General features: G+C 40.2%; 3 protein-coding genes across 4 annotated transcripts; 2 read left to right on the plus strand and 1 right to left on the minus strand.

Moving 5' to 3' along the window:
• The first annotated feature begins 308 nt into the window (after positions 1–308).
• On the plus strand, positions 309–2206 carry acbd7 (acyl-CoA binding domain containing 7). Its single transcript, XM_026316762.2, has 4 exons — positions 309–443; positions 1310–1427; positions 1524–1586; positions 1769–2206. The coding sequence occupies exons 1-4, from the start codon at positions 432–434 to the stop codon at positions 1840–1842; spliced, it is 267 nt and encodes an 88-aa protein (XP_026172547.1). The 5' UTR covers positions 309–431; the 3' UTR covers positions 1843–2206.
• A 1516-nt stretch (positions 2207–3722) lies between these two features.
• crot (carnitine O-octanoyltransferase) lies at positions 3723–10407 on the plus strand. Its single transcript, XM_026316761.1, has 17 exons — positions 3723–3860; positions 4740–4869; positions 5292–5416; positions 5515–5696; positions 5811–5935; positions 6035–6143; positions 6721–6814; positions 6966–7091; positions 7201–7302; positions 7472–7555; positions 7637–7744; positions 7844–7974; positions 8066–8189; positions 8290–8368; positions 8551–8644; positions 9005–9124; positions 9289–10407. The coding sequence occupies exons 2-17, from the start codon at positions 4755–4757 to the stop codon at positions 9407–9409; spliced, it is 1839 nt and encodes a 612-aa protein (XP_026172546.1). The 5' UTR covers positions 3723–3860; positions 4740–4754; the 3' UTR covers positions 9410–10407.
• Positions 10408–10475: 68 nt separating this feature from the next.
• Positions 10476–26624, minus strand: abcb4 (ATP-binding cassette, sub-family B (MDR/TAP), member 4). Of its 2 annotated transcripts, XM_026316759.1 has the most exons (28): positions 26487–26624; positions 26243–26315; positions 25981–26059; positions 25430–25592; positions 25259–25307; positions 24730–24921; positions 24252–24423; positions 24021–24145; positions 23728–23899; positions 23501–23614; positions 22614–22724; positions 22370–22495; positions 21810–22013; positions 21551–21721; positions 18677–18838; positions 18364–18552; positions 17870–18016; positions 17665–17769; positions 15900–15977; positions 14950–15033; positions 14629–14832; positions 14396–14496; positions 14129–14269; positions 13283–13439; positions 12991–13188; positions 12060–12266; positions 11634–11780; positions 10967–11173 (listed from the first exon to the last, which is right to left on the minus strand). In XM_026316759.1, exons 2-28 carry the CDS (start codon positions 26305–26307, stop codon positions 10967–10969), a joined length of 3870 nt encoding a protein of 1289 aa, XP_026172544.1. In that variant the 5' UTR covers positions 26308–26315; positions 26487–26624. The 2 variants fall into 2 exon arrangements, with proteins under 2 accessions (XP_026172545.1, XP_026172544.1); XM_026316760.2 differs by lacking the exon at positions 26487–26624 and having other exon boundaries at positions 10476–11173; positions 26243–26307.
• Between the last annotated feature and the right edge of the window lie 267 nt (positions 26625–26891).

A 26891-nucleotide genomic window follows, 5' to 3' on the forward strand; every position in this document is an offset into this window, starting at 1 on the left:
AGTCACGTTTATGTGGTACTGTGTAAAAGTACGATATTTGTCTCTGAAATGTTCTGGAGTGAAATTACAATCCTCAAATGTTCTGGAGTGAAATTACAATCCTCAAAAACCTAATAGTAATTCATAAAACAAAAATCAAAAGTTCACTTATCATATAGGTTTTACAGTGTCTGTATCTCTCTCTATGTGTGTGTGTGTATGTGTGTGTGTACATCTCGTGTGGATACGTTTTACTCTGATACCATTCTTGTCGTATTGAGTCATGGCGACAGTCAGCCAATCAGCACTCTAGTGCACCCTCCTGTGTACTGCACCCTCCACTGCAGGCGACAGTTTTGCATTGATCAGCTGTGCCGCAATTACAGCTGCATAAAGCCACCGAGCCGTTCAGCGGGAATCCATTCATCTGAACTTTCAGCTGCATCTGCGAAATGTCTCTTAAGGTAAAACATTAATGCTTCTGTTTCAGTCTCATTTCTCAGCAACCCGGATTCCTTGTCGCTGTTCAGTGGTCGTGGTTATAGCGACGGCTTGTTCAGGCCATTTACTGTGTATGCTGTCATCCATCTTTGACCGTGTGTGATTGGTAAAAGTAGGAAAGGAGAGTCTGAACGGATTTGTCCTCGGCATCTGTGGTCTTTATGATGCTGCAACTACAGTTACGTTATTGCTCTAAGACTGTTTAAGAAAAAATAAGAATAATAAGATATAATTATGCATGGTTATTAATAACAAACATGATGTGGCTCAGAGAAAATGAAAATATATGATCAGGCTATCCCATCTAATATCTATGTTGTCCAATAATGAAGTATAGTAATTATCCTTAGAGTCTTTTAAATAATCAAAATTCATATGCAATGGTTTATAGATTTGGGTTATGGGTTATATAGAATTTGTCTGTGTTAAAAAGGGTTTTCCTATGGTCTATAATTATCTGTTCTCCAATCCCCAGAGCCTTTGTAAAGCAGATTATTCAAGTAGGCACAAAAGCACTAGAGTGTTGAATAAAAAGCCCATTGTTTATCTGCAACTTGTAGAACAATAGGTTTCCCGGGCATCACACCATGACTAGAATACTAGGCTGGGATTTCTCATTCAGTGTTCTCTATTATTAACTATTTAACATGCACATTTATATATTCTGTGGTTACTATACTCCAACTGCACTACATACATCAGATTGATTCATTTCTCAAACTTGGCAAAGGGCAGAAAAACTATCAGTCCTGTGGGAAAATAATCACTGAGTTGTGAGTAATTAATTAGAAAGAGTGACCTGGCTATTTCTTCCTTGGTTGTCCCACAGGAAGAGTTCGAGAAGATCGCTGAGGACGTGAAGAAGGTGAAGACAAAGCCTTCAGACCAGGAGCTGCTGGACTTGTATGGCCTTTATAAGCAGGCGCTTACTGGAGACATTCACACCGGTATGACTGGTTGCAGATAAACAGAATCACTTTAGTGTTATGTTCCCTCATTTCTGAACAATCCATGTGCTTTGTGTTGTTTTCACAATATTGTAGATAGACCAGGATTATTGGACATGAAAGGAAAAGCCAAGTGGGACGCCTGGGACTCCAGGAAAGGTAACATGTTAAAAATCTTGTAGGTGTAAAATGGAAAGATGAGATTTGTTACTTGGTGTCATCTGCAATTCACTTCAATCCATTTATTATGGAACTACCTAAGATGCAAGAATTTTGTATGCTATTAAAAACAGCAATTTATCTACAATTTATAATCCAAAGAATTGTTCATTCTTGTTTAGGAATGTCCAAGGACGATGCCATGTCTGCCTACATTACACTTGCAAAGGAAGTGATCAGCAAATACGGGATGTAACATTTTCAGTAAAATAAAGAGGCAGAGTTATTGGAAAAAATAACAATAGACTACTAACTCAATTACTAAAGCTATCTTGCTCTTGTTCTATTTGCTACCAATAAAACAAGTAGCCTTCTGCCTTCAGAGGCCATAATTATGCAGGATGAAGTGTAATTAATTAAATTTGCTGCTTGTTATGTCTTTTTTAACACAGATTTTCCCGTTAAATTTAAATCTAAACCTATTAAACATAAATGTATAATTATTTGAATCCACATATATATAGTCATATGCATTATCCAAACAGGACAAACTAAATACTGTCAAATGTGAACATACTAACTAGACACATTTTGGAAATAAAACCCTTTTCTACACTGTTTTTGCTTGTCATTCTTCTCTGTTAGGAATTCCTCTGGTGTCTTAGCATTAAGAACCTGCCATAGTTGGTTATTAAACATTTAATCTAAAGCTCTGATCTGTAATCTACATCTCTAACAACCTACACTATGGTTTTGTGAAGACTTATCACAAAATGTTTGACCACGGCTGCTCCCATTCAGCCACATCAGCATTTGGAAGTTGGGCAAAGGGTGTCATATTAACCTTCACAGAGTCAGGCCAAAAGTACACACAAGTATGTACACATACTTTTGGTCACAAAGGTATGTGTACATACTGACCCCTTTTTTAGCCTTGATGATTTTTGTTGATATAAAAAAATGGATGCATCACATGTCAGATCACAAATGATGGACAAATCAACATACTGAGGTACTGACTGCTATTTGTATTAATATCAGTGCTTCTGGTCCTGGTGTTACAGTATTTGGTATTGATTCACAACCTTTTGTGGTATCTAGTCAGTCCTATTATTGTATGTATTTGCAAGAATATTTTGGCCTTCCGTGACTGTGAGTGCGTGAGCTTGCGTGTGGCCCTGCGATGGACTGGTGACCTGTCCAGGGTGTACCTCTGCCTTTCACCCAAAGAAAGCTGGGATAGGGACCAGCAGATCCCTGTGACCCTAAATAGGAATAAGCGGGTATAGATAATGGATTTGATGGATGGATTTTAGCCTTCCATTTGAGAAAGGTTTACTATGTCATTGACCTGCAGATCTGTTTGTCTACCTAAATTATTATTGGTAGTATTTCACTATTATTTTATATAAGCGGATTGTGTGTAGGTATTAAGTACTGTATGTGCTCTGTGGCTTTGTTTTAAGTGTTGTTGTCTCTATGCAAGTGTATATATGTGTATCTAGGTACTGTACTTCTTCTACTACTACTCCACGATATTTTAGAGAGCAAAATTGTACTTTGTACTTTACTATATTTATTAGCCAATTTTACTTAATATTTACTTTGCTGAATAAGATTCTTTTTGCATGCAAAACATAAGAGCTTATAAAATATGATGCTTTGGTATAGATGTATGTTTACCCAGAACTATACACAAGTATAACTGAACTAACAGAACAAACTTTTGATCATGCCAAAAGGTTTCATGGCTTCAGCATCTGAAATATGATGATTTGATCATCATTAAGAAGAAGAATAACATTTTTCATTTACTTGTGATTTTGAGATTTGTTCCCTTGGTTGGGCAAATATGTCATTTTTGGCTATGAATAACTCTGATGGGTGTTTCACTATATTCTGTATTTTACAAACCAAGCAACCAATAAGTCAAGAAAATAATCAGACAAATAAGTCGATGGTAAAATGCATTTTCTAAATTTAGAACGTCATGCAGGACTTTTACTTATAATGAAGTATTTTTACAGAGGGGTAATTTTATTTAAGTTAATAAAATAAACCCAGCTCTCACCTCTGCAGAAACACTCAGCTCATTTCACACAGCTAGGTTAAAGACATTCTCCGCGCATGCGCAGTGAGGCTTCCTGTTGGCCCGCAGCCCAGTGGGGCAAAGGTCCGGAGTTGCACTGAGCTTATCTCAGTGGAGACACCGTATCCACAGCATTTCTGCAGAACCTGGGCCTACCGAACCAAAGTCAACGCATCCTCAAGAAGGTGAGAGGACGGAGGTGTTTAAAAGGCAGAAGGTTTTTAAGTCAATTTTTCTTAAACCGCACGTTAAATATATTGTTGTTAGTGGTGTTAGCCAACTTCAAAGCTAACGTTACACCGTAAAACCCATAAATATTTAACGTTAGCTCATCTTGAATTGCAATAAACAAGTATAAACTTTTTGCATATATCTTATCTTTTTGCATTTAGATAGCGTTTCAGCAGCTTTTGTTTATGTTGAATTGGGCGCTGATAACCACAGACACAAACAGCATGAGGTTATTTTGTATTAACGCTAAAGGAGTTTATTTATCTAATATTAAACACGTAACTAGTTAAAGCTAATACTCCGGGAATTGAATTTAAGCTCCAGTTATCCTTATTATTGAGCAATCTGTAGTTTAGGCTGATATGTTAGATTGTGGTGATAAATTTCAGCCAAAGTCTCAAAAATGCTTGCATGTGGATGTAAGTTACCATGTTATGGGTCTCTATGTGATATTTATATAACAATGGCCATAACAATGCACGATTAGATCCGACACTGTTTACATAGAAAGCAAATCTTTTTGTATTAATAGTAAACATCTGTATATAATTTTAAACTGGCTAACACATGCAGTCATTTTCTACACTTTTCTACACTGAGGTGCAGTCAAAGTGCTTTTTACACTATTTGCCCATTCACACACACCCTCATACACCAATGGAGCATCCACTGGGCAACTGGGTGTTCAGATGATTGTTGCATAGTCATCCCAGTTCTGAATCCAGTCTGAAGCAGGAATGCACTGAGATAAACTCCAGAGGACACAACCTGAGTCGTCTCCTGTGATTCAAGGCAATATCAGCCTCAGCATCATTTCAGTACATTTGTTTTAGTATCAGGGAGAAGAAATGGCAAATCATGTGTCAGAGTCTCTGCCAGAGCTCACCTTCCAGTACCAATGCAGCCTGCCTCCCCTGCCTGTACCATCACTAGAGAGCAGCCTTTCTAAGTATCTGGATGCAGGTAGGGTAGTAACTACAGTAAGTGCAACCTAGTGTGTCACAGTTGTTTCATAGTTAGTATGCAAACATCAAATATTTAATTACTGTAAAAGGCATGAAATCATCAAAGTTAACTTAAAAATGTTGCATGTACATGTATATGTATATATGTAATTTTGGCCCTGCAAAGGTTTTTGCTTTGGCTTTGAGCAGTTTTTTTGTGAATTTGGCCAATATGTAGAATGTGGCAGTAAGCATATTCTCACTGATTTTTAGCTCAATAATGCATCAGTGTCATTACATCTCAGTTTTAGATCTTTTTGTGTCATGCATGCAACAATTAAGTGCAGCATTTTTACAACAGAAGATGCCGCAGAGTCAGAATCCCCAGATGCTGGTTACTTGACAGGTGGACTAATTTTACCTTTCCATGTTTGCCATTAGTTCATCCATTTGCGTCTGAGAAAGAGCTTCAGGCTACAGTGAACATTGTGAAGAAATTCCAAGATGGTGTTGGCAAAGAGCTGCATCAGAAACTACTGCAGAGAGCAAAGACTAAGAAGAACTGGGTGTGTAACACAGGTGTAATTGTCTTGCTTTGGTCTTACAGATGTGGTCTATGGGTGTTTGATTTGGCTCAGTGTTTTTTTTTTGGTTTTGTTTCCAGTTGGAAGAATGGTGGTTAGACACTGTATATCTAGAGGGCCGTATCCCCTCCCAGTTGAATGTGAACTTTGGCGGCCCTGCACCCTACCTGGAACACTGTTGGCCTCCTGCAGAAGGAGTTTATTTGCAGAGGGCCAGTGTTATCACATGGCATACACTACAGTATTGGAACCTGCTCCGCACGTAAGACATGCTGACACACTTTTACAAGCTGCATTTTTGTGAGGGCGTTCTCCTTTTTAAGTAAAATCATGTAAATATGTCATTTTGGATGATGTCTTCATTTGTGCGTTGTAGGGAGAGGCTTGCACCTCAGAAATCTGGCAAAAATCCATTAGATATGCACCAGTTTAGGATGCTGTTCTGCACCTGTAAAGTTCCTGGAGTTAAAAAGGACACTATTTATAACTATTTCAAGACAGGTAGAGTGAACTCAGCTCTTATCTCTCACCTTCAAACACACCAGCATACAGTTCTTTAATATCACTGTTATGTAATGTGCATTTTGTGCTGTGTCACAGAGCGAGAGGGTCCATGCCCCTCCCATTTGGTAATAATGTGCCGTGGACGGATCTTCACATTTGATGCACTGTGTGGTGGACAAATCCTCACTCCTCCGGAACTTCTCAGGTAGTTGTTTTACATGCAAATACACACACCCCTCAACACTAAACTTAAATATGAAACCTAGTACTCAAGAGAACAAATTTCCTGGGGCCATTAACCAACAGCTGAGTTTTTGATAACATCCATCCATCCATCCATCCATCCATTATCTATACCCACTTATTCCGAACTAGGGTAACAGGGACCATTTTATCCCAGCTGTCTTTGGGTGAAAGGCAGGGGTACACCCTGGACAGGTTTTGATAACATATGGATGAATATTAAACTAGTCTATCTCACTATTGAGCTTGACATATTTAGCATTCTGCTATATACTAGAGAATGTTATATTTACAATATCTTTGGGAAGTAATCTTCATAAGTTTTGATTTTGAAGAACAAGTGTACAATTATACCAATAAAATTAGGGCTGTAGTTTTTGCTGTTAGTCTTGTTTCTACCAGAAGACAGATTTAGTGGTAGATTATGCCAAATCTCCTGTACTGTAGTCATGCAGAAATTAAAAGTATCATAATTGAATAGAAGGCACCCAGGGCTCGGCATTACTGTGCTTCTTCTTTGTGTGTGTTTATCTGTGCAGGCAGCTGACATATGTGAAAAAGTTCTGTGAGGGAGAGCCAGAGGGAGACGGAGTGGCTGCTCTCACCTCAGAGGAGAGGACTCGTTGGGCGAAGGTGAGGGTGCTCAGGTCTGGAGAATCAGCCTGTGGTTACAGATAATATCTAAAACACATTTTTTATCACATTTGTGGGAAAGCTCTTATATTTAGAAAAGGATTAGAACTGTTAGCACTTACCTGTTTACTCTGTTTACTCTTCTCTGCAGGCCAGGGAGCATCTGATAAGCATCGATCCGAACAACAAGACCATCCTGGAGACCATCCAGAGCAGCCTGTTTGTCATATCACTGGATGAAACAAAACCCTATTGCACTGCGGAGAATTACACCAATGTAAAAATAAATACATTTGAATTATTTACGAATTTATGATTCACCATTTTCCTGGCTGCAGGAAAACAGTTGTGTATCTGAGTGTGTGATCTTTTATTTCTGAACACAGATGACATTGGAGGCCCTTACAGGCAACCCAACCATCCGCTGGGGAGACAAATCATATAATTCACTCGTGTTCTCAGATGGCACTTTTGGATCCAATTGTGATGTGAGTTTATATGTGTGTGCAAAGCTGGGGGGACTATGCAGGTTTTTAGAACCCCTGTATGGCATGTTTCAAGATTCAACATCATCATCTGTCCAAAGAAAAAGTTAGACTGTGTAACTAATTTCTCAAGGTATAAAACATTAGATTAAAACTCCAAATTGTTTTTCAGCATGCACCATATGACGCAATGGTCCTAGTGTCTTTTTGTTGGTATCTGGACAACCAACTTAAAGCAACAGATGGCAAATGGAAGGTAAACATTAATCATTAATAATCAAGAGTTCTTGTTACTTGGCACCGTTTTACGTACCCACACTGCTGCCTGTTATTTTAGGGCTCAGATGCAGTCAGGTCTATGCCCCTCCCTGAGGAGCTGGTGTTTACTGTGGATGAAAAAACCCGGAGTGACATCAATAATGCCAAACAGCAATACCTGGAGTCGGTGAGCAAGTACTAATCACCAGACTACACTACAAAAAGCCAAATGCAAAATGACTTGCCTATAGTCACAGCTGTGTAACTGGCTGCTTTTGTCTTGCAGACACAGGACCTGCAGATAGTGTGTCATGCCTTCACAGCATTTGGAAAAACAGCCATCAAACAAAAGAAGCTGCATCCTGACACCTTTGTTCAGCTGGCAATGCAGTTAGCTTACTACAGAATGCACAAAAAGTGTGGATGGGTTTTAAAAATTAGCTCATGTTTTTACTGATATTAGAAATCTGTCAAGTGCATCATTCTGAATGTTTCTTCTCTGTCTCAGACCTGGGAGCTGTTATGAGACAGCAATGACCCGCAGATTCTACCATGGCAGGACCGAGACAATGCGGCCATGCACCCAGGAGGCTCTAAACTGGTGTAAAGCCATGATGGATCCCACGTGCAATGTCAGTATATGTGTGTCTTTGATAAAATTATATAAAACAGCTGTTTTCTTTGGAAGCTAAATTGTTCCTTATTTTACATGGGACATAATGTTTTTGTCAGGAGAATGGCAAGAGGAAAGCAATGCTGCTGGCCTTCAGTAAACACAACATACTGATGGCTGAGGCCCAGGATGGAAAAGGTTAGTTTACATACAAGGAAAAAAAATTGTATGTACAATTACAAAAAAACTATTTTTAAAGGTACTTTGTGGAGTATTTGAACACCTGTACTACTATGGAACAATTTTTTTCCAGTTTGTTTGAATTGTATTCTTGTGAATTTTTGATATTAATTTATGGTGTTTTGTGACACTGTTACCAGGTTTTGACCGACATCTCCTTGGCCTGTATCTTATCGCTAAAGAGGAGGGACTTCCTACTCCAGAGCTCTTTCTCGACCCCCTCTACACAAAGAGGTGCAATGAAACTGTTTATAATTACACATTGCCCTTGCTTTCATGTGCCAATATTTCTGTGAAAAGGCAAGATACAATATTTGTGTTCTGTTTGTGTTTTTATTTAGCTGTATACTGCATTTGTATGAGTGTCATGTTTCAATTTCCAGAATATTTGATTTCTTACATCTTAGTTTAAGTGTCCTCTTTTTGGCCTCTTTTCCATGACACCAAATTTGAGGCATATAGAAATATATAGAAATATTTGAGGCATATAGAAATATAGAGAATGTTCAGTTTAATAACTTTAATAACACTTAAGACAGCAGATTGAAAAGTGTGTTCTGCTGTTGTGTAACTGGGTTGTGTTTGTGTCTGCAGTGGTGGTGGTGGTAACTTTGTGTTGTCGTCCAGTCTGTTGGGTTACACTACTGTTCTGGGGGCCGTTGCTCCCATGGTGCATCATGGCTATGGCTTCTTCTACCGCATCAGAGATGACAGGTGGACACACAAGACGTGAACAGATTTTCAGAAAGCTGTTGCCTTAATACTTGGTCTTGGTTTTTGTGCAGCATTGTAAAAGTCAATTTAATGAATTACTATAAAACACTTCTCTACATTTTCAGCAGCTCTAATTCAATCCTCACTCTTTGACTTTCTTCTAGGATTGTGGTCTCCCTCTCAGCATGGAAATCTTGCTATGAGACAGATGCTGCGTCACTATTCACCAACTTCTGTAGTGCCCTACACGAGATGCTCCATCTGGCCATCACATCGCAGCTATAAGTACTAGCGCCATGAGCTGAACACAAGACAGCTGTTCTTTTTTTAAGCATTAATGTACATTCACATCACAATCTCTAGTGATACTATGTTTATTATTAGCACAGATCAATGCATTGGTACAGAACCTGCATCACCAGGTGATATTCAGTTTATGGCATTTAAAAAAATACCTTTCTATTTCTTGTAGTGATAAATAAGGATTTTTTTACTATGAAGTGTTTTGGGTGTATATATTTCTTCTAATTTAACAGTGTCTTAAATGCTGAGCTGACATTTGCCTTTAGTGATTTAATCAAAAATGAGACTGATTAGTGTTGGGGAACTGTACTAAATACCCGCTGTCTGCTTTGATTCTTGGCCATAGATTTTGCTGTGATGTAAGAAAGGGCATAAAAACATATTTGATAGAGTTTAATGGAATTGAAAATCCACAGAAATATGCAACAACTACTGTATTTTTCACTGTTGAAAGTCAAACTTTTATTTAGCTATGAAATCAGTAAATACACAGTATCCTTGTTTTATGATTTAAAGGCACTAAAAAAGTAAATTCAAAATGTATATATTTAGCCTGAAGTGGTAATTTGTGTTTGCACGAGAAGTGAATTTTTTTTTTGACAATGTCCCTTCTATAGTTTGATCTGTGCTATATATGTGGGTGGCCTTTTTAAAATCTAAATTCTTTAAACTAATCTATAATCTTTTAGGGTGAATAAGATTTTACATCTTTCAAATGTTCCAATGAAAAGTAGCTAAATATTTTTTAACTTCTAACAGAAATACTGTTAGAAGTTAATGCTGTGAATGTTCTAACTGGTAAGGTTGAATGATTTCTGATTCCATTTAAATTTGAGTTTTGTTCAGTTAAATTAATGAAATAAATTAAATAAAATGCAGCAGTGGTTCATTAACTTTAATTGCATATAAGCATATTTTCCAAAACAGTTAGTAATTCTGTGCATTTGTAGAAACAAAATAAACAATGCACCAAAAGTACATTAATATGAGTTTACATCTGTGCTGCCTTGACTATACAGTGTTTTCTTTGGTTAAACTGCCCCATTATAAACATGTCACTATTTATCAAAGAATAAGTTTCACATTGAAGCACATTTATGTTATATAATAAGTCCAGTGTATTGTTAGGTTTTTCGCTGCATGTTTGGCATATGCACTTAACAGTAGATGGCACCAAAAAATCTATACCAGAATAAAATTCAAGTTTTATTATATACTCCTGTGGTTTTCCTACTGTCACATGCCAAAATGTTTTTTGTCACCCACAAAAGAGACAGCTGACACAGTGTATAGAAATTAGACTTGATCTTGTAACTGAATGGTGACTTGTCTGAATACAACCAAACATTATGACCCACCATGACAGAAGGCTAAAAGGTCACATCTCCAAACAGGCCAAGGCAGACAGCACACTGCTGATCTTTACCTGCTCCACTGAAGCTGCTCAGTCTGAACTCTGTTGTACAAATATTTAAATTGTGAAGCAGGGAAGACTAAACACAGTCAGTGTAGTACTGCTATCCATGCTTCCCTGTCCTCTTATTCCTTCCCCTGGCCCATCTGTGTAGTGACTAGTGTGTGGTAGACACCCTTCTTGGATATCAGTTGTTGATGTGTCCCCTGTTCAACCACCACTCCTCCCTGAAAGACGGCGATGCGGTCAGCGTTTTGGATGGTGGACAGACGGTGGGCCACAATGATGCACGTCCTGCCCTGCCTGGCCTGGTCCAATGCCTCCTGCACCACCTGGAGACAGACAGTGTGGCAACAGTGACTGCACAGTAACTTAGGTTAGGTTAGGTTGTTTTGACTTGGTTCCTTGTTTCATATTTACAAGGTGATTATTTGATGAAATTTGATTAATTCTCTAAGCCACTTGTATTATTTTATTGGATCAGTGTTGTTTGATTAGAATGAGAGCACAGTTATCAAATGTGGGTCCATGTAGTCAATCACCATGCTGTGAACTTTTAAAAACAGTCAAATGGAGCCTTCACCCCAGGTGGGAAATACAAAAGATTTATCTTTAAGATAGTTTGGAATTTATAGAGAAAAAGTTGGGTTATTGTTGTATTCCCATCTTCTTGCTGACTAGTCTGACTGGTGCAGAATCATTTGTGGGAAGGCTTCGCTTTGTTGACTGGGCCTTACCAGTGATCAGAGGAAGAGCGTCAGGGGTGAGAATAGAAAAAGTCAAAACACTCACCTTCTCGCTCTCTGTGTCGAGTGCAGATGTGGCCTCATCCAGCAGCAACAGTTTGGGGTTGCGGAGGATGGCTCGGGCTATGGCTATACGCTGTTTCTGACCACCTGACAGTTGTGTTCCCTTATCACCCGCCTGAGTGTTGTACTTCTGCTTAGACAAACACAGAAAGAGAGAGAGAGGGTGCATAATATTGTTACACTGCTAAAATAAGAACCAAAGCATCCTGTAGTTCAAACACCTCAGTGTGAACAGCTTTTATTTTTAAACATTTTCATATAAAAATTCCAGCAATTTATATGTGATGACAAGGGCCTTGATACATTGTAAAGATAACAACTCAAATATATATAAAGAAATCATACTGCACTTTTTCAGCTTTGTCATGATGGAGAATACAACACTGGTGAAGGACAACACACTGGTTACCTGCGGCAGGGTGTATATGAAGTTGTGGATGTTGGCCGCTCTAGCAGCTGCCTCTATCTCCTCCATGGTTACAGTGCGGCTGTTGTCTCCATAGGCGATGTTTTCAGCTAAAGTACAGTCGAACAGCACGGGCTCCTGAGATACGATGCCAATCTGGGCTCTTAACCAGTGGATATTCAGTTGTTGTATATTCATATTGTCCAGCACCTAAAGTAGAAAACATATATAGTTACAATGTTTTTTACTTTTTATTTTAATATTTCTCAATCTGTATTAATATTAAATTCAGCATTCATTTGGATTAGAGTTCCTGGCCACCTGATATTTACACTCCAAATAGCTGTGTTTTGGTTTCCACCAACTCCTGATAGTAATATCTGGAATATGGTGCTTCAACTGCTAAAAGCTTCTTTATGTTCAACTGTCACAAACTTTGTTTCCCTTTGGTGCTGGGGAGGTATTTTCTGCAGTGGGTTTTTAAGGCTAGATTTTTTTTCTTTGCTGAGAACAGCTGGCTGAAGCCCACACTGATGTTAATAACAGTGATAGAAAACTAGAAAACTAGAGCTGATTCATTGTTAATTGAAATATACTGATCATTGTCATTTTGAAAAGCCCAACAATTCACCAAATCACAGTTGGTGTCCAAACAAAAGTTCTACCAAAAAAGTAGCAGAGGAGAGTAGTGATAATCTTGTTCTGATAACATCAGAAACTGTGAGATGGCAATAAAAATATTCTCTTTCACACGACTATCAGCAAACCTGCCAAGATACAATGAACTGGCTGGTGCAGTAATTCAGATAAAAGCATAGGCTACACAGATGTCAAATCATTTCAAGGTCTCTGTCTCATCAGTACAGTGCTGTAAAGCAGCCATAAACCCACTGGTCAGCTAACCATTAACTAACTGATGTATTTGTTTTCTCACCACTCTCCCTTCTTTGGGGTCGTAGAACCTCTCCAGCAGCTGGATGGTGGTGCTCTTTCCACAGCCGCTGCTACCAACCAAAGCCAGCGTCTCTCCTTTCTTCACTTTGAAATTCAGCCCTTGAAGGATGGTCACATCAGGGCGTGATGGGTAGTTGAACTTGACATCCTCAAAGTACACGTTCCCATCAAATTTGTCCTGGAACGACACAGGCAGGTGAATATGTTAGTATGTATGTGCAGAGTTGTATTATAAATGTAGTGTTTGGCATGTGGGGCTTTGTGTCATGTACCGGTGTCTCTCCCTCCTGTGAAAGATTATCAATGGCAGGCTCTTTGTTTATCAGCATCAAGAGGTGGGATGCTGAGAGCTTGGCCTTAGCGTAGTTCGGAGCAAATGAGTTAGCCTGTCCCACAGCCATGGCACCGTACAGAACAGCCGAAATCACACTGGGAGAGGAAGTCAATTGACAAATAAGAGCAGTTTTACAGAGGAGTATGAGCATAATCAGCCCTTTTTCTGCTTCATGTCTGCTCATTCTCTAGAAGCACTCTGTGTGTACATTATGGTCCTTTAACTATACAAGACAGCCCATGTGTTCACACATTTAAATACAATACAAGAAAAGGTGTGGACTATGTCATATACTATCAAACTCTAATTATATCAGTTATATTTTTCATTTATTCGCATTTCATCATTAAATGAAGCCAAAATATGTACTTATCCTGACATATCCTGTGTTGTGGAGGGCAGTACAGTGTCACTATTTATATTGGCATTTAGCTCACTGCTGGGCCAAAGTACAGCCTCACATGGCTACAGACGGAGGTGTTTGTATAAAAATATACATAGTTTTATGGTCCTCTGGACATACTATGAACTTTGGACTTTTGTCTAACAGGTAAAATAGAAACGAAAGCAGTAGCTCCTCCCAAAACTAACACAGTGAATGATGTTTGCACTTTAAAACGTGTTTCTGGTCTGACCATGAGCTATTGGATTGGAGCCCACCCATTCACAGTACACCTCACATGTTTCAAGCCAGGGAAACAGGTGACCTGATGTTAAGTATAAACTAAAACTGTTAATCTCCTGATTAAGAGGCAAGATAAACTCTTGCTGTCTCTTTACTCACAGGAATACCCCCTCGACATCCATCCTCCCGTTCTGTATGAGCCAAGCTCCAAACCGGAAACAGCCTGCATAAGCAAAGTAGATCATGGCCTGGGAGAAGGAGAAGGTAATACCATACACATGGGCCTTTTTCTGGGCATTCCTGTACAGAGGCAGAGAAAGGTGGACTTAGAGAGAACGCTCCCAGATTAATTACATTTGATTTAAATGTTTATATATGTCCACAGAAATGATGAATCTGTGGTTAAAATAATGTCACTTCTCGTACTTGTATGGCACTCTGAGGTTTTCTTGATACAAAGACTCAAACTTGGGTTCTCTGCTGAGAGAGGCGACAGTACGTATATTCTCTATGGCCTCTGTAGCAATCTGTAGAGACACCAACTAAAATTATATCTACAGTGTGACACAAGGTCAATATTTCAACAAATGGTATTCATCCTTAGAAAGTCATAAAAAAGGATTTTGTGTGCGAGTCTTACCCTGGCAGTAAATTCTTACCTTTCCAGCCTTCTCCAGCTCCTTCTTGTCTTGGGCAGCCTGTCCTGTGAGCATCTTTATCTCCACAGCTCCAGCCACTGCCATGATGGGCACCACAGCCAGGAGAAGCAAGGTCAGTTCCCAGCCATAAACAAGGGAGATGATCATACCGGTGCCTATGTTGGCAAAGTTTTCTGCCAGTGTGGCCAAATGTACTCCTGCAGCCTGAACAAATGTGGAAGATGGGAGCAAAGATGTCACTGATTTTATCAGGAAATTTGTTACAGTAGTCTTTGGTTAATAGCTTTTTTGTTGTGTTTACTGACCACCTTTGAGACTTACCCCTTGCACTTGTGCAGCATCAGTGGCCAGTCTTGTAGTGAGTGCTCCAACACTGTTTTTGGGGTTGTCAAACCAGCCGAGATCCTACAAGAAGGAACATCAGCTTTGTCCAGCATAAAAAAAGCTGCAATATAGCTTGTTATGACCCTGGGTGATGATTAATGAGGTTTGTTATGATTTGATTGTTGTTAGCTCTCTCTCCTCCCCTGGTTCTTGGTGTGTGTGTGTATGTGTGTGTATGTGAGAGAGAGAAAGGAGTGGGCGTGGAGTATAGGTGGATCCATGGGGTTGGTCCATTCAAACTAAATTGCTGTTCCAGGATTGGTCCAGTCCTTCCTGGAAAACTATAAGAAGCACCAACTGACTGCAGCTTGAGAGCTCTTCTCCATCTCTGTCACTCCCAGACCAGCATTCTTTGTTGTGAAACTCTGTATTTGTAAGAAGCCTATCGATGTGTGGAACAAATTGTCAGTTTGAGAATCGTAACCTTAGAGAAAGGACATTTGTGACTTTAGTTGCACCGTATGTATTGAGCACCAGGTAGCATTTCTTTGTAGTGAAAAGCCCAGTTATTTTTATTTTCGTTTTCTCCTGTTTAGGTGAGGAGTTCAGGGTACCTGTCTTTTCGTTGGTTTTGTTTGATTAGGTAAGTTTAGGGTTGCTTTAGAGTTTTGGTTTGTTATTTTGGGCATTGATTATTAGAAGAAATAACTATTTTCAGCAAAATAAATGGCTACCTTTACTTGTATTTGGTGTGCTGCTGGATTCTGTTGAGAGTGGGAAAGCTTGGAGAAAGCTAACATCATGTTATGTTCAGGTTTCCCCTAGGCCGGGCGTAACAAGCTCAACCACTGAATTCTTCAAGTACCATTGAAAAGTGAGGTAAAAAAATCATCTGGTGATTTCCAGATTTTTCCCACAGGTCTTTCATTTCAGTTCTTTGCACTCACCTGCCTCATCATAGACTTAAAGGCTTCAAGTCTCAGTTTCAGCGTCAAAATCTCTCCAGATTTACCAAAACAGTAACCCTGTTTAAAAAAAAAAAAAAAAAAAAAAAAGTCACACAGGAGACAACATAAAATTCGGACTCAATTCTCACGTTACCTGCATAAGTTTACTCTGCAATACTGTCATCTAAATAAAACATAAGTGGGTCTGTGTGTGTGCAGTTCCACTTAAGAGCTTTAAAATTTAAATTTAGGTATAGGTGGTTAAAAAAATATTTGGGGAAATTTGATGATTTTTTTTAACATGAGGAGACTGACACTCTTCTCAGTTAGCTTAGCACCAAAGGTGGTTATAATGGGAAACAACTAGCCCAGTTCTGTCCAAAGTCCTTTATCTCTTTTGTCAGAATGGAGGTTGCCCATGTGTCCATCCATCCCACGTTCTTATGAATGTTATAGCTCAGGAACGCCTTGAGGGAATTTCAAATTTGGGTCAAGCTGTCAGGATCCTGCCATGGACTTCCTGCACTGGACTCTCATGTTGAAAGACTCTGAAGGATCCACTTTGTCTGTTCGTTTCACCTTGTTTTGATTTTGATTATTTTCACCTGTGTCTCGTTTCTCCTCCTTAGTTAAATACCCCTCTGTCTCTCTCAGTCTTTGCTAGGTTGTCTGTCCTCGTTACTTGTCCTTTTCAGACTTCACCAGACAACACTCAGCCTTGCCTGAATCTCCTCCTTTTGGTTTTGTTCCGTGGATACCTTTCGTAGTTAAGTAGTCTTTTCCTTGTGTGCTTCTTTAAGTTTTTCTCTCTGTGTCTTGTGTATGTCTAGTTTTCTTCCGAGTCTGTTTCTGTATTGTCTGTGTAGCCTGATGCGTCCCTGAGTGTGTGTGTGTGTGTGTGTGACTCAGGCTTTATCCCGAGTTCTGTTGTGTGTTCTGTTGCCTGGAGTCTCCCCAGTGTGTGTGTGACCTAGGCCGTTCCCTTCGAGTCCTGTGTTTGAGTTAGCGTCCCCTGTTGTGTCCACGAGTCAATGTGTGACCTGGGTTGGATGCCCTGTCTTGTCTTTGTCTGTTAGCGTCCCCTGCTGTGTCCCCGAATGAGTGTGTGACCCAGGGTGGATGCCCCGTTCTGTGTTCCGTGTGTCTGAGTCTGTGTCCCCGTGAGCGTGTGTGACCGAGCCCTGTGTTTATTTGGTCTGGTTAGTACTTCTGTTTTCCCCGAGTCCTCAGTTTAAGTTTCCTGTTTGTTTCTTTAATGAAATCCTGCCTGCATAGAGTGCCAGTCTGTGAGTGTTTCAGTCGTTTCAAAAAACTAAGACCTCCGGGTTTTGACACAAGTGTTTACTTGGACTCAATGATGAACTGTTTAGCTTTTGTTCACAAGGTCACAGTTCATCCCATTATTGTGAACATGATATGTCTTGAAAGCTTTGAGGGAAGTTTTTCACATTCTTAAATGCATGTACAGTGTAACTTGGCTGGGTGGCAGAGACACAACCAGAGTGTGGTAAAGCTAGTTGCACATACATTGTTCAAAAACAGAGTTTGACACTCAGCTTTGGAGGTGAATTTTACCTTTAGCTCATCCTGCCAACCTGTTTTCCTCATTGTCTAAATGCTAAGCTGCACTAATTGGCTGCAGGTTGTGTACATAGCTTCACATTTAGAAAACAGCATATTTCTCAAAATGCAAATTTTTGACTTTGAAGCCAGTGAACACAGCCACGCAATTAACGCAAGTTAAGATTTGCATGTATGTGCATACCTTTAGAAACATGGTGATAAAGGATACGCCTCCAATACCAGCAAATATAAGAGAAAACATTGTGGCTTTCTGCCTTACAGTGTCTTCATTTGGATCTGCAAACACCTTATACAAGAACAAAAAACAACTTATTTGCAGCTTTCTATTACATGAGAAGAGAGACATCAAAACCTCTTATAATGCACAGATACAAAAATTAACCTACAGTTATGATCTTGGAGAAAATGATAGCAAACACTGGCTGCATTACTCCATTGATGATGGCACAGATGGTCCCCAGCACAATGTACGGCCACTCAGGGACATTGAGATGCATGATTTTAAAAAACGGCATGAGAGGAACATGTTCCTCCTGCAGGAAGAAAAAGAGCTTCAAACAGGTGACAGACACAGCTGCTACACATATCAATAATAATGAAGTACTAACAACTTCCTGAATCTACTATGCTGCATCACAGCCAGTGTGACTAGAGGCCTTTCTAGTACAAATTTAACACAATCTTCCCATTTCTTTTTGTTTAGTTTCCACTCCTATTACAAATCTTTCTTTTCCATATTTTAAACTATTGAATGATGGATTTTGCTAATTAGACAGTTCATAGCAGAATAAAAGTAACATTTGATACCACAGGAAGTGAGGCTGTAGTAAACTGAATTTAGTTATGTTACTCAGTGATTGATTGTTGCACTACAGCATACCTCTTCTGTCTTGTCCTTGGCATCTTTCTTTTCTTCCTCTTTCTGTCTCTGTGAAGCAGTGAAGGAGGAGCCTCTGGTGGACTTCCTCCTATTCAGAGACAAATCAGACAAGGATTTGACTAACGGGCTCTTCTCGCCTGCAGACAGCTCATGCTCTGCCTCCTGCCCATCTTCAACTTCTTCAAAAGTCTGTGGTATTGAAAGATCAGAGGAAACATTCTCAACCTGACCTGACGTACCATTTTGAAACTTCAAGTTCAGGTGCAGTTCATACAAATAAGTCGAACTGTTTATATGTGTATGTGTGTGTTACCTGTGTGGTAACCAGTGTGTGGTAAACTCCCTGTTCCTTCATCAGTTGGCTGTGAGTTCCCAGCTCTACAATTTTACCATTCTGGAAAGCAGCGATGACGTCAGCATTTCTGATGGTTGAGAGACGGTGGGCCACAATTATGGTGGTACGACCTTGTCGGACCTGCTTGCACAGATATGTGTGTGAGTTTTTCTGTATATACTTTTATTTACACAACCAAGGTAATTTTTTATTTTTGTACACATTCAACATGGTAGCAGTTGGCACTTTTTGGGAAGCTGCTATTTTCATTGTGTACAAATTGAAATGGTGTTCACATAATAATGAGGTCTTGCAGACGATGACACTATTTTATCCACTGATCTGTGTGAAGGACCAACATGAAGTTAGGAAGTGTGATGTAGAAGCTCTGTAGGCCAAAAAAAGCTAAAATATGACAAAGCCTTTTTCAGCATCTGTGAACCAGTGAGACTCAGAATCAGATCTCATCTTGGGACATGGTATCCAATTTTACTGAATCCATCCAGACAATTCACTATAAATCAAAAATTGTCAATTTGCTATTGGTACTAAAAGAAAGGTCAGGACCACCTAAGTCTCTGGGAAACATTACTTTCTATACAAAATGTTGTAACAGTTATAACCATCTCCATCGCATTAATATGCCATCATTCCGTCTCATACCGGTGCCCAAAAGAGGGCAGCCGGTGGAGCTGAATGACTACAGACCAGTGGCTTTCACATCCCACATCATGAAGACCTTGGAGCGGTTCTTTGTCTGTCGCATGAGACTGCAGGTTGAGGGAGATCTTGATCCCCTTCAGTTTGCTTATCAGAAACACATGGTAGTGGAAGACCTATTTGGATGCCTAGTTCGTATGTGAGGATTATGTTATTCGACTTCTTCAGTGCTTTCAACACTATATGGCCTCCCACACTGAGAAACAAGCTTCTAGGTATGGGGGTGGCCCCCTCCTTGATGTCCTGGATTATGGATTATTTGATATCCAGACTGCAATATGTCAGGCTGGAGAGATGTGTTTCTGGGACACTGGAATGCAGGACTGGGGCTCCACAGGAGACTGTTCTTGCTCCCTTTCTGTTCACGTTCTACACATCAGACTTTAGGTGTGACTCCTGCCACAAACAGTAATAAAATAAAAGAACTTCTCCTGAACACCTAAGTCTAAAGAGCTGGTGGTGGATTTCAGGAGATCAAAAGCACAATGCCACGGAGTCTGCATTGATGGACAGGAAATAGACTGTGCAGACCTTCATATACCTGGGGGTAGTACTTGAAAAACTGGAGTGGTCTGCCAATGTGGATGAAGTGTACAGGAAGGGGCAGAGCTTGTCAGGATCCATTTCGCTGGACTTCCGTTTTCTTTTATTTTGGAGGATCCTGACAGGAACTGGTTTTTGGTTATCTCTGTTTCCTTTACGTTGACCTAATTTGTTGATTGTTTTCACCTGGTTCTTGTTTTGTGCCCGGCCTTTATATACCTTGGTTGTTCCTTGTTTTAGTTGCCGGGTTGTCTGTTATGCTTTGTTCTGAGTTCCTGCCAAGACATCGATTGAGCCTATCTGATTCTTGTTTTCTTTTGGAGTTTTGTTTCTGGATTACCTTTGTTCCCTCAGCTCTAAGTTAAGTATTCTGCTTCCTTCATTTTTTCTGTTCTCCTCCCATGTCCCCTGTTCTTGTGTCGCTGTCTCGTGCCATGTTCTATGCCCTTGTGTTTTCACGTCCTGATTCCCTGTAGCCTTGCTTCTGTTTCCCTGAGTGTCTGGTGCGTCTCCTTAATTGTGTGTGACCCTGTCCCTCTTGCCCTGTTAGCCTCGTGTCTGTTTCTGTACTTTATGTAGGCTGGTGCGTCTCCCTCTTTGTGTGTGACCCAGTCTACCTCATGTCCTGACTCCCTGTCTCTATGCTCATGTTTCCTTGTAGTCTGGTGCGTCTCCCCAGTTGTGTGTGACCCAGACTACCTCATGTTGTAACTCCCTTGTGTTCTTGTTCTCTTGTGGTCTGGTACGTCTCCCAAGTAGTGTGTGTGACCCAGACCTTCATGCCCTGATTCCTCACTCTTGTTCAAGTGTCTGTGTGATCTGGTGCGTCTCCCCTGGTGTGTGTGACCCAGATCCCTCCTGCCTTGTGCTCTTATGTCCATGTCAGTGTCCTATGTTCATGTTTTCACGTAGACCCTCGTGCTTTGTTTCCTTGTGTCCTGTTCATGTTTTTGTCCTAGTTACCCTGCCTAGACCTGTCCCCTTTTGCCTTGAGTTTTGTTCTTGTTTTTTCTAGTCCAGTTAATAAAGTCTTGAGTGGAACTATAAGTACCTGTGTGGGCAAATCTTTGGTCCGAAACTTATATCCGTTTCCCCAGTCCTGACAGAGCTGCCTCTTCTTCCTGAGACAGCTTGGTTCCTTTAATGTCTGCAGTGATATGCTATGCATGTTCTACCACAATGTCATGGCAGGTCAACTGGTCTATGCTGTTGTCTGCTGGGAGAGTGGCATTACGGACAGGAACTGTAGGCACCTGGCCTAACTGGTGAAAAAGGCCAGTTCTATGCTAGGCAGGGGGCTGGATCCTCTGAACTATGAACTCAGTTCAGGTATGAAGGAGCCGCTTGCTATAATGGGCAATGATAAACACCCCCTCCATGACATCCTGACAAGACAGAGTAGCAGCTGCAGTGGGAGGCTCATCTCAACTGCAGAACTGAGAGGTTCAGGAGATTCTTGGTCCCCACAGTCATTAGACTTTTTAACAGCAACTGTTGATATGTTATTGACTGGATGCCTTTTTTTATCCTGTTTATTGTATACAGTGTTATTTCTGTGTACATGAAAGCTGTAAGTGTTTGCGTTTGTACCTTGTCAAGTGCAGCTTGTACAATGGTCTCACTCTCAGCATCAAGAGCAGATGTGGCTTCATCCATCAGAAGAATTTTGGGGTTTCGCACTAAAGCTCGAGCAATGGCTATCCTCTGTTTCTGGCCTCCACTCATCTGAGTACCTCGATCTCCAACCAGCGTCTCAAATTTCTGCTCAATGAAGAGAGTCACGATATTAGCAAGTGGTAGACAAAGTTTATTACAGGCACAGAGGAGGGAAACATAAATGCAATCATACATCGGGAAGGTTCATAATGAAGTCGTAAGCGTTGGCCTCCTTGGCAGCTTGTTCAATCTCCTGCTGTGTCACGTCAGGTCGACCGTACCTGATGTTCTCAGCAATAGTGGTGGCAAAGAGGATGGGCTCCTGACTCACCACTCCAATCATCTCTCTCAAGTAGCGGATGTTAAGAGAACGGATGTCGTGACCATCAATAGATATCTAAGAAGAGGTAACCCAAGAGACACAACACTTCACTGTATTTTTCAAGCTTCTGCATGTTGATTTCATACTATTGTCAAATCAGGGGAAACCAGTTGGAAAGTGGGAAAATGCTACAGTGCATTTTGATAACCAACCAGAAGTCACACAATATATACATGCTTTGCAATCAATGGAACAGCCTTGAACCTCAACTTTCTATTTTGCAAAAAAAATGCTTTTGGTCATTTTACAAAAATGACCAAAAGCAACAATGGGTGGAGATCTCTTTTAGGTCCTAAAGTCACAAAACCAGCCAACTATAGTAGAGCACTGAATCAATTCTTTAAATGAAGTGTTTCAGAAATATCACTTACAGATCCTTCCTGAGGATCGTAGAATCTCAGCAACAGCTGGATGGTGGTGCTCTTACCACAGCCGCTGCTTCCCACTAAGGCAAATGTCTCTCCACTCTTCACACTCAGAGACATGTTATTTAATACCTGAAAATTAACAATGTCAGTAAGGAGTTACAGTGTGAAGTAATATAATACCTGTAGATTTTCTCTCTGTATTTGTTGGTGGTGGGAAGGGAGGGGGAGGGGGAGGGGGCGAACATACTTTGACATCTGGTCTTGAGGGGTAGCAGAAGTGGATGTTCTTGAGCTCAATGTTTCCTTGGTTGAAATCGGGCTTGAAGCCATCTTCTGAGTAGCTGTCGATGCTGGGTATCTGTTAAGAAAAGTCAACAATATTTGAATTCTAAAACTCTGTTCTTGTTTTTAGTTTGGCAACAGTGGGATAAAAAACCAGATTCTTCTCATAACCTGAAACAGACAATGGGCTGTTAGCTCTCCAGGCTAAGGTCAGTATATTTAAACAGGTTAAATGTTTGTTTATGTAGCTCTTTGTATTTTCACTGCTTTTCTCTGTGCGCCAACACACATACATGTTTGTTATTCTCTTTCCTGCTTTACTGCTCACAAAAACTGAGCTTTGTGTTGAGACTGTTTTATGTGCTTTTTGCAGGCCTCACCCAGCAGTATTTCAAACTAGACAGTAAAGTTTATCTACAGTATAAAGGACCTTTCCAGATCACACATAAAAAGTTCTTCTCCATTAGAGACAAAGGAAAAACATAAAATAGAGGTACAATTTATAAGCTGTAACTAAAACGGGAGCTACTCAGTCAGTAGAATGTGCTTATAAATTGAACAGTCTGACAAATTAATGGGAGTGCGCTGGCCTAGTGAAAAAAAGTCTGTGCAATGTCATTCCAATGACCTGCAATCCTCATTCTCACAGCAAGTGCTCCAATTAGAGCAACATGCCATTACTGACTCCAGCTTGTTGGCTGCATCAAAGCGGCTCCCAGAGTGCCAGAGCACAGAGGTGCATGTTCAGTGATGCAAACTGACAACTGTCCAGCAGCGAAAAAAAACTGAAAAACATCTGTGGCATTTTGTTTTAATATGCATGTTTTGGGGAGAAAATATTGCATTGCTTACACGATCGATAATGCTGTATACTTTATGCGCAGCTCCACGGGCGCTCGCAAATGTTGTGATGTTGGGGGAAGTTTGGCCCACTGTAAACACTCCAATAAGGACGACGAAGAACACCTTAGGGAACACACAACACACCAGTGTTAGCTGCTCTGATCCTCATTTTGAGTATCCCTGATGATCAATTCCAATATAGTAGTTAGAAATAACCTCATAATGTGTCTACTCACAGTGAGTACATTTCCAATGGTGTACTCTTTACTCAGGATAAGTGTACTGCCGTACCAAAAGGCCAGAGCATAGGACAGGTAAATCATCAGAAAAGTGAAGCCCAAGGCAATGTTAGCAGAGATCGCCTTCTTTATTCCCATCTTCTTAGCATTCTCCAAGTTCTTTTGGTATCTGTGGTTCAACACACAAAAACTCAAAGATGAATTAGAGTGAACTACATTGTGTATCTGAAAGCTGAGAATCAGCAGTGGAGTACCCAAATATATACACACAAGTAACATGATATACACACCTCTTAATCTCTCTTTCCTGACCGCTAAAGGCAAACACTGTCCTGATGGCAGAAAGCACTTCTTCTGCCACAGCTCCAGCTTTGGCATACGCAGTCTGCTCTTTACTAGTGAAGCTCGCAAGCACCTATTCAGACAAGAAGAACATAATGTTAATAAAAATACCTGCAGCGGCTTACATACAGGTAGTAAAGACAAAAGTGGATTGGTAGATGAAGAAAACATCAACCTACCTTACTGAAGAGTGCAGCTGAAATGCCCAGTGCAGGGCTCACAGCCAACAAAACAAGAGTGAGCTTCCAGCCTTTAAAAAAACCGATGATGAAGGAGGAGAAGAAGGTGCTGAAGGCCTGGATCAGCATTCCCACCTTGTCACCAATACCCTCTTGGATTTTATAGACATCACTGTGCATGCAAATGTAAATATGCCTATGAGTGATTTTAAGAACACTGCAATGTGTACAGATTATGAATGGAAAGGATTTCAATGTTTAAATATGAAAATTGTGTGTTTATACGTAAATTACTTTCTAGTGAAGATGAATAAACTAGAAAGAAAGGAAAACTGTTCCAAGACCTTAAAGTAATCTTTTTAAGAAAAGATGCCAAATATGCAAAACGTGCAAGGCAGTGGTTAATTATGATGAGTAAATTACAGCACCATCTACACTTCAGAGTGAAATTACAGATAAACAGATTTCTGATACTCACTCTGTGAGGCGTGTATTGAGCTCTCCTGTCTCGGTGACATCAAACCATCCAATGTCCTGTTGCATGATGCGATGGAAAAACAACTTGCGGATGTGTTTGACCTGCCGCCCAGCTGCCACTGTCCATAAAGACACCTGCAGGTAGGCTGCCACAAAAACTATGGCCCCCATGATAGAATAGTAGATGGCATAGCTGGAAAAAGACAAGATAGAAGCACTGTGACACATATGACTTAAAAACCTGATCTGCTTGCCCTTTAGAAAACAGTAAATGCTCCAATGTGCCTAATAAGGCAGTAATAATGTCAATATTTGTGTCAAACACCAAAGAATTAATAATTGATGCAATTTTATGTCTACTAAGGTTGTTGCATCTTGAATTTGGATGGTGATGTCTGACATTCTGTGACTTCCTGCATTTATAAAACTCAAACATAAAAAACACAAATTGCCAATCAACATGAAAGCAGAGTTGAATCTAACATTTGCACTGACAGCTTGAGGTTTATGCTAATCATACAAAGTCTTACACATTCATGTCGTCTTCTAAGGTGGAGTTTCTTTGAATGATGGTGGAATCTGAAGACAGAGTAACAAATGACATTATTAGAAGGTGTTACATGGCTACTTAATTATTTATTTCAGTGGCAGTGGCCTAACGGCAGTCAGGTGTGCTCATGCCTGTTAACTGAAAAACTTACTTGGGTTGCTGATATTTAAGTGGGATAACATGGAGTCCCCCACAAAGCTGTCTGTCATGTCTCCAAACACCAAACACATGAGAGGAAGCACTACCCCGTTGACGATGGCCATGACTGTCCCAAGAAAGATCATCAACATGTCGAACCTGTTGGCAAACCTGAACTACACTCACACAAAAGACAGAGGATGGAAAGACCAAAGAAGTAACAGCACAAGTCAGTATTGTGTGGAAGCTCCTGGTCTTTTTCTTTTTTTTTTTTTGTGAGAATTTTGAATTATGAAATCAGAACAGCAGCTATTGTATTCTCACAGCACGGGGCTGGTGGAGTCCATCCAAACAGCGAGAGGATGTAGACACTCCCATCCTCTCTATCCCGCTTACTCTCTTATTGAACACACACTCATTTTGCTGTTATGCTTGTAAGATTATATCAGTTCCAGTCTTATGTAACATCAATGTCAACACCTGTACTCGCTAACCTCAGACTAATCTCAAAACAAGTGAAAAATAAAGCACGACTACAAAACAGCTGAACGTGGCTGAGCTTACCACAGCAATGGGGCTGACCATGGGCTCCTTTGGTACAGTTTCTTTCTTCTTTTTCTTTTTGTCACTGTTCTTGCTCTCACTGAATGAGTTACATATAAAAATGCTGTCAAATATAAAGTGTCAGTTCAAGGCAGAATGACTGAGTACCATTTTATATAAACTGCAGTGATGAAAAATACAACCAGTACTGCAGTTCAATATTTTCCACTACTGACTACTGTTGAAAATAACTTAACTTTGAGATAATTGAAAGTGTTTTTACCTCAAATCTCCATTTTGTTCCTGTTTGTCTGGGGGAGGTATTTCCATCTCGTTCTTCACATCCATGTCTTGGTCTTGTCAGAAAAAGATAAACCTGTTTACATTTCACAGCTCAATCTTCTATTATCATTATTTTTCCAGACAAAATCTCATGAAGTCCCCAGTAAGCAGCCTGGGATTAAAAGCTTATTGGTGGTTAATTCAAATAAATTAGACATAAAAACAGAATAAAATTAGACTCAAACCCAGGCAAGGTGCTCTGTTTGTAGCAGTTTTCTCCGCAGCCTTTTCAGTCCGCAGGTCTGCGGTTGACAGAGGTAGCCACACACACGCCTGTTACTAAAAAGGCTGTCCTGTCCGTTCTTCCTCCTCCTCACGTGGATTCACTGAATTACTGAGCTCCTGTCTTCAAAGAAATAAATCGCCGCTTTTACCTATTTATGAGTCACTACCAGTCATGCGTTGAACGTGTCTTCTTTGCCAATAATCAACCCGGTGTCATATAATTTCATGACACAGTCACGAAATTTGATCTATTGTTCCATGTACACTTTTAAACTCATTAATTTCTATTACAATTGTCTTTCCTGCCTCCACGTGTTTTTCTCCTGTCAATAAGCAGCAAGGACTGGTCAACCCAAGAACTATGT

This window comes from Mastacembelus armatus, chromosome 16 (genome assembly GCF_900324485.2).
Source record: "Mastacembelus armatus chromosome 16, fMasArm1.2, whole genome shotgun sequence".
Taxonomy (NCBI): domain Eukaryota; kingdom Metazoa; phylum Chordata; class Actinopteri; order Synbranchiformes; family Mastacembelidae; genus Mastacembelus; species Mastacembelus armatus.

Bases quoted from the DNA above. Each gene is read 5' to 3' on its own strand.
- abcb4 (XM_026316760.2), bottom strand. From the start codon at position 26,307: ATGGATGTGAAGAACGAGATGGAAATACCTCCCCCAGACAAACAGGAA. The intron at 24,922-25,258 runs GTAAGACTTTGT...GTCTTTTTCCAG, and splicing joins TTAGAAGACGACATGAATGT to CTATGCCATCTACTATTCTA. The intron at 14,497-14,628 runs GTAAGAATTTAC...GTGTCTCTACAG, and splicing joins AGCTGGAGAAGGCTGGAAAG to ATTGCTACAGAGGCCATAGA.
- acbd7 (XM_026316762.2), top strand. The intron at 1,428-1,523 runs GTATGACTGGTT...ACAATATTGTAG, and splicing joins TACTGGAGACATTCACACCG to ATAGACCAGGATTATTGGAC. The intron at 1,587-1,768 runs GTAACATGTTAA...ATTCTTGTTTAG, and splicing joins CGCCTGGGACTCCAGGAAAG to GAATGTCCAAGGACGATGCC.
- crot (XM_026316761.1), top strand. From the start codon at position 4,755: ATGGCAAATCATGTGTCAGAGTCTCTGCCAGAGCTCACCTTCCAGTAC. The intron at 7,975-8,065 runs GTGTGGATGGGT...TCTCTGTCTCAG, and splicing joins TACTACAGAATGCACAAAAA to ACCTGGGAGCTGTTATGAGA. The intron at 8,190-8,289 runs GTCAGTATATGT...TGTTTTTGTCAG, and splicing joins TGATGGATCCCACGTGCAAT to GAGAATGGCAAGAGGAAAGC.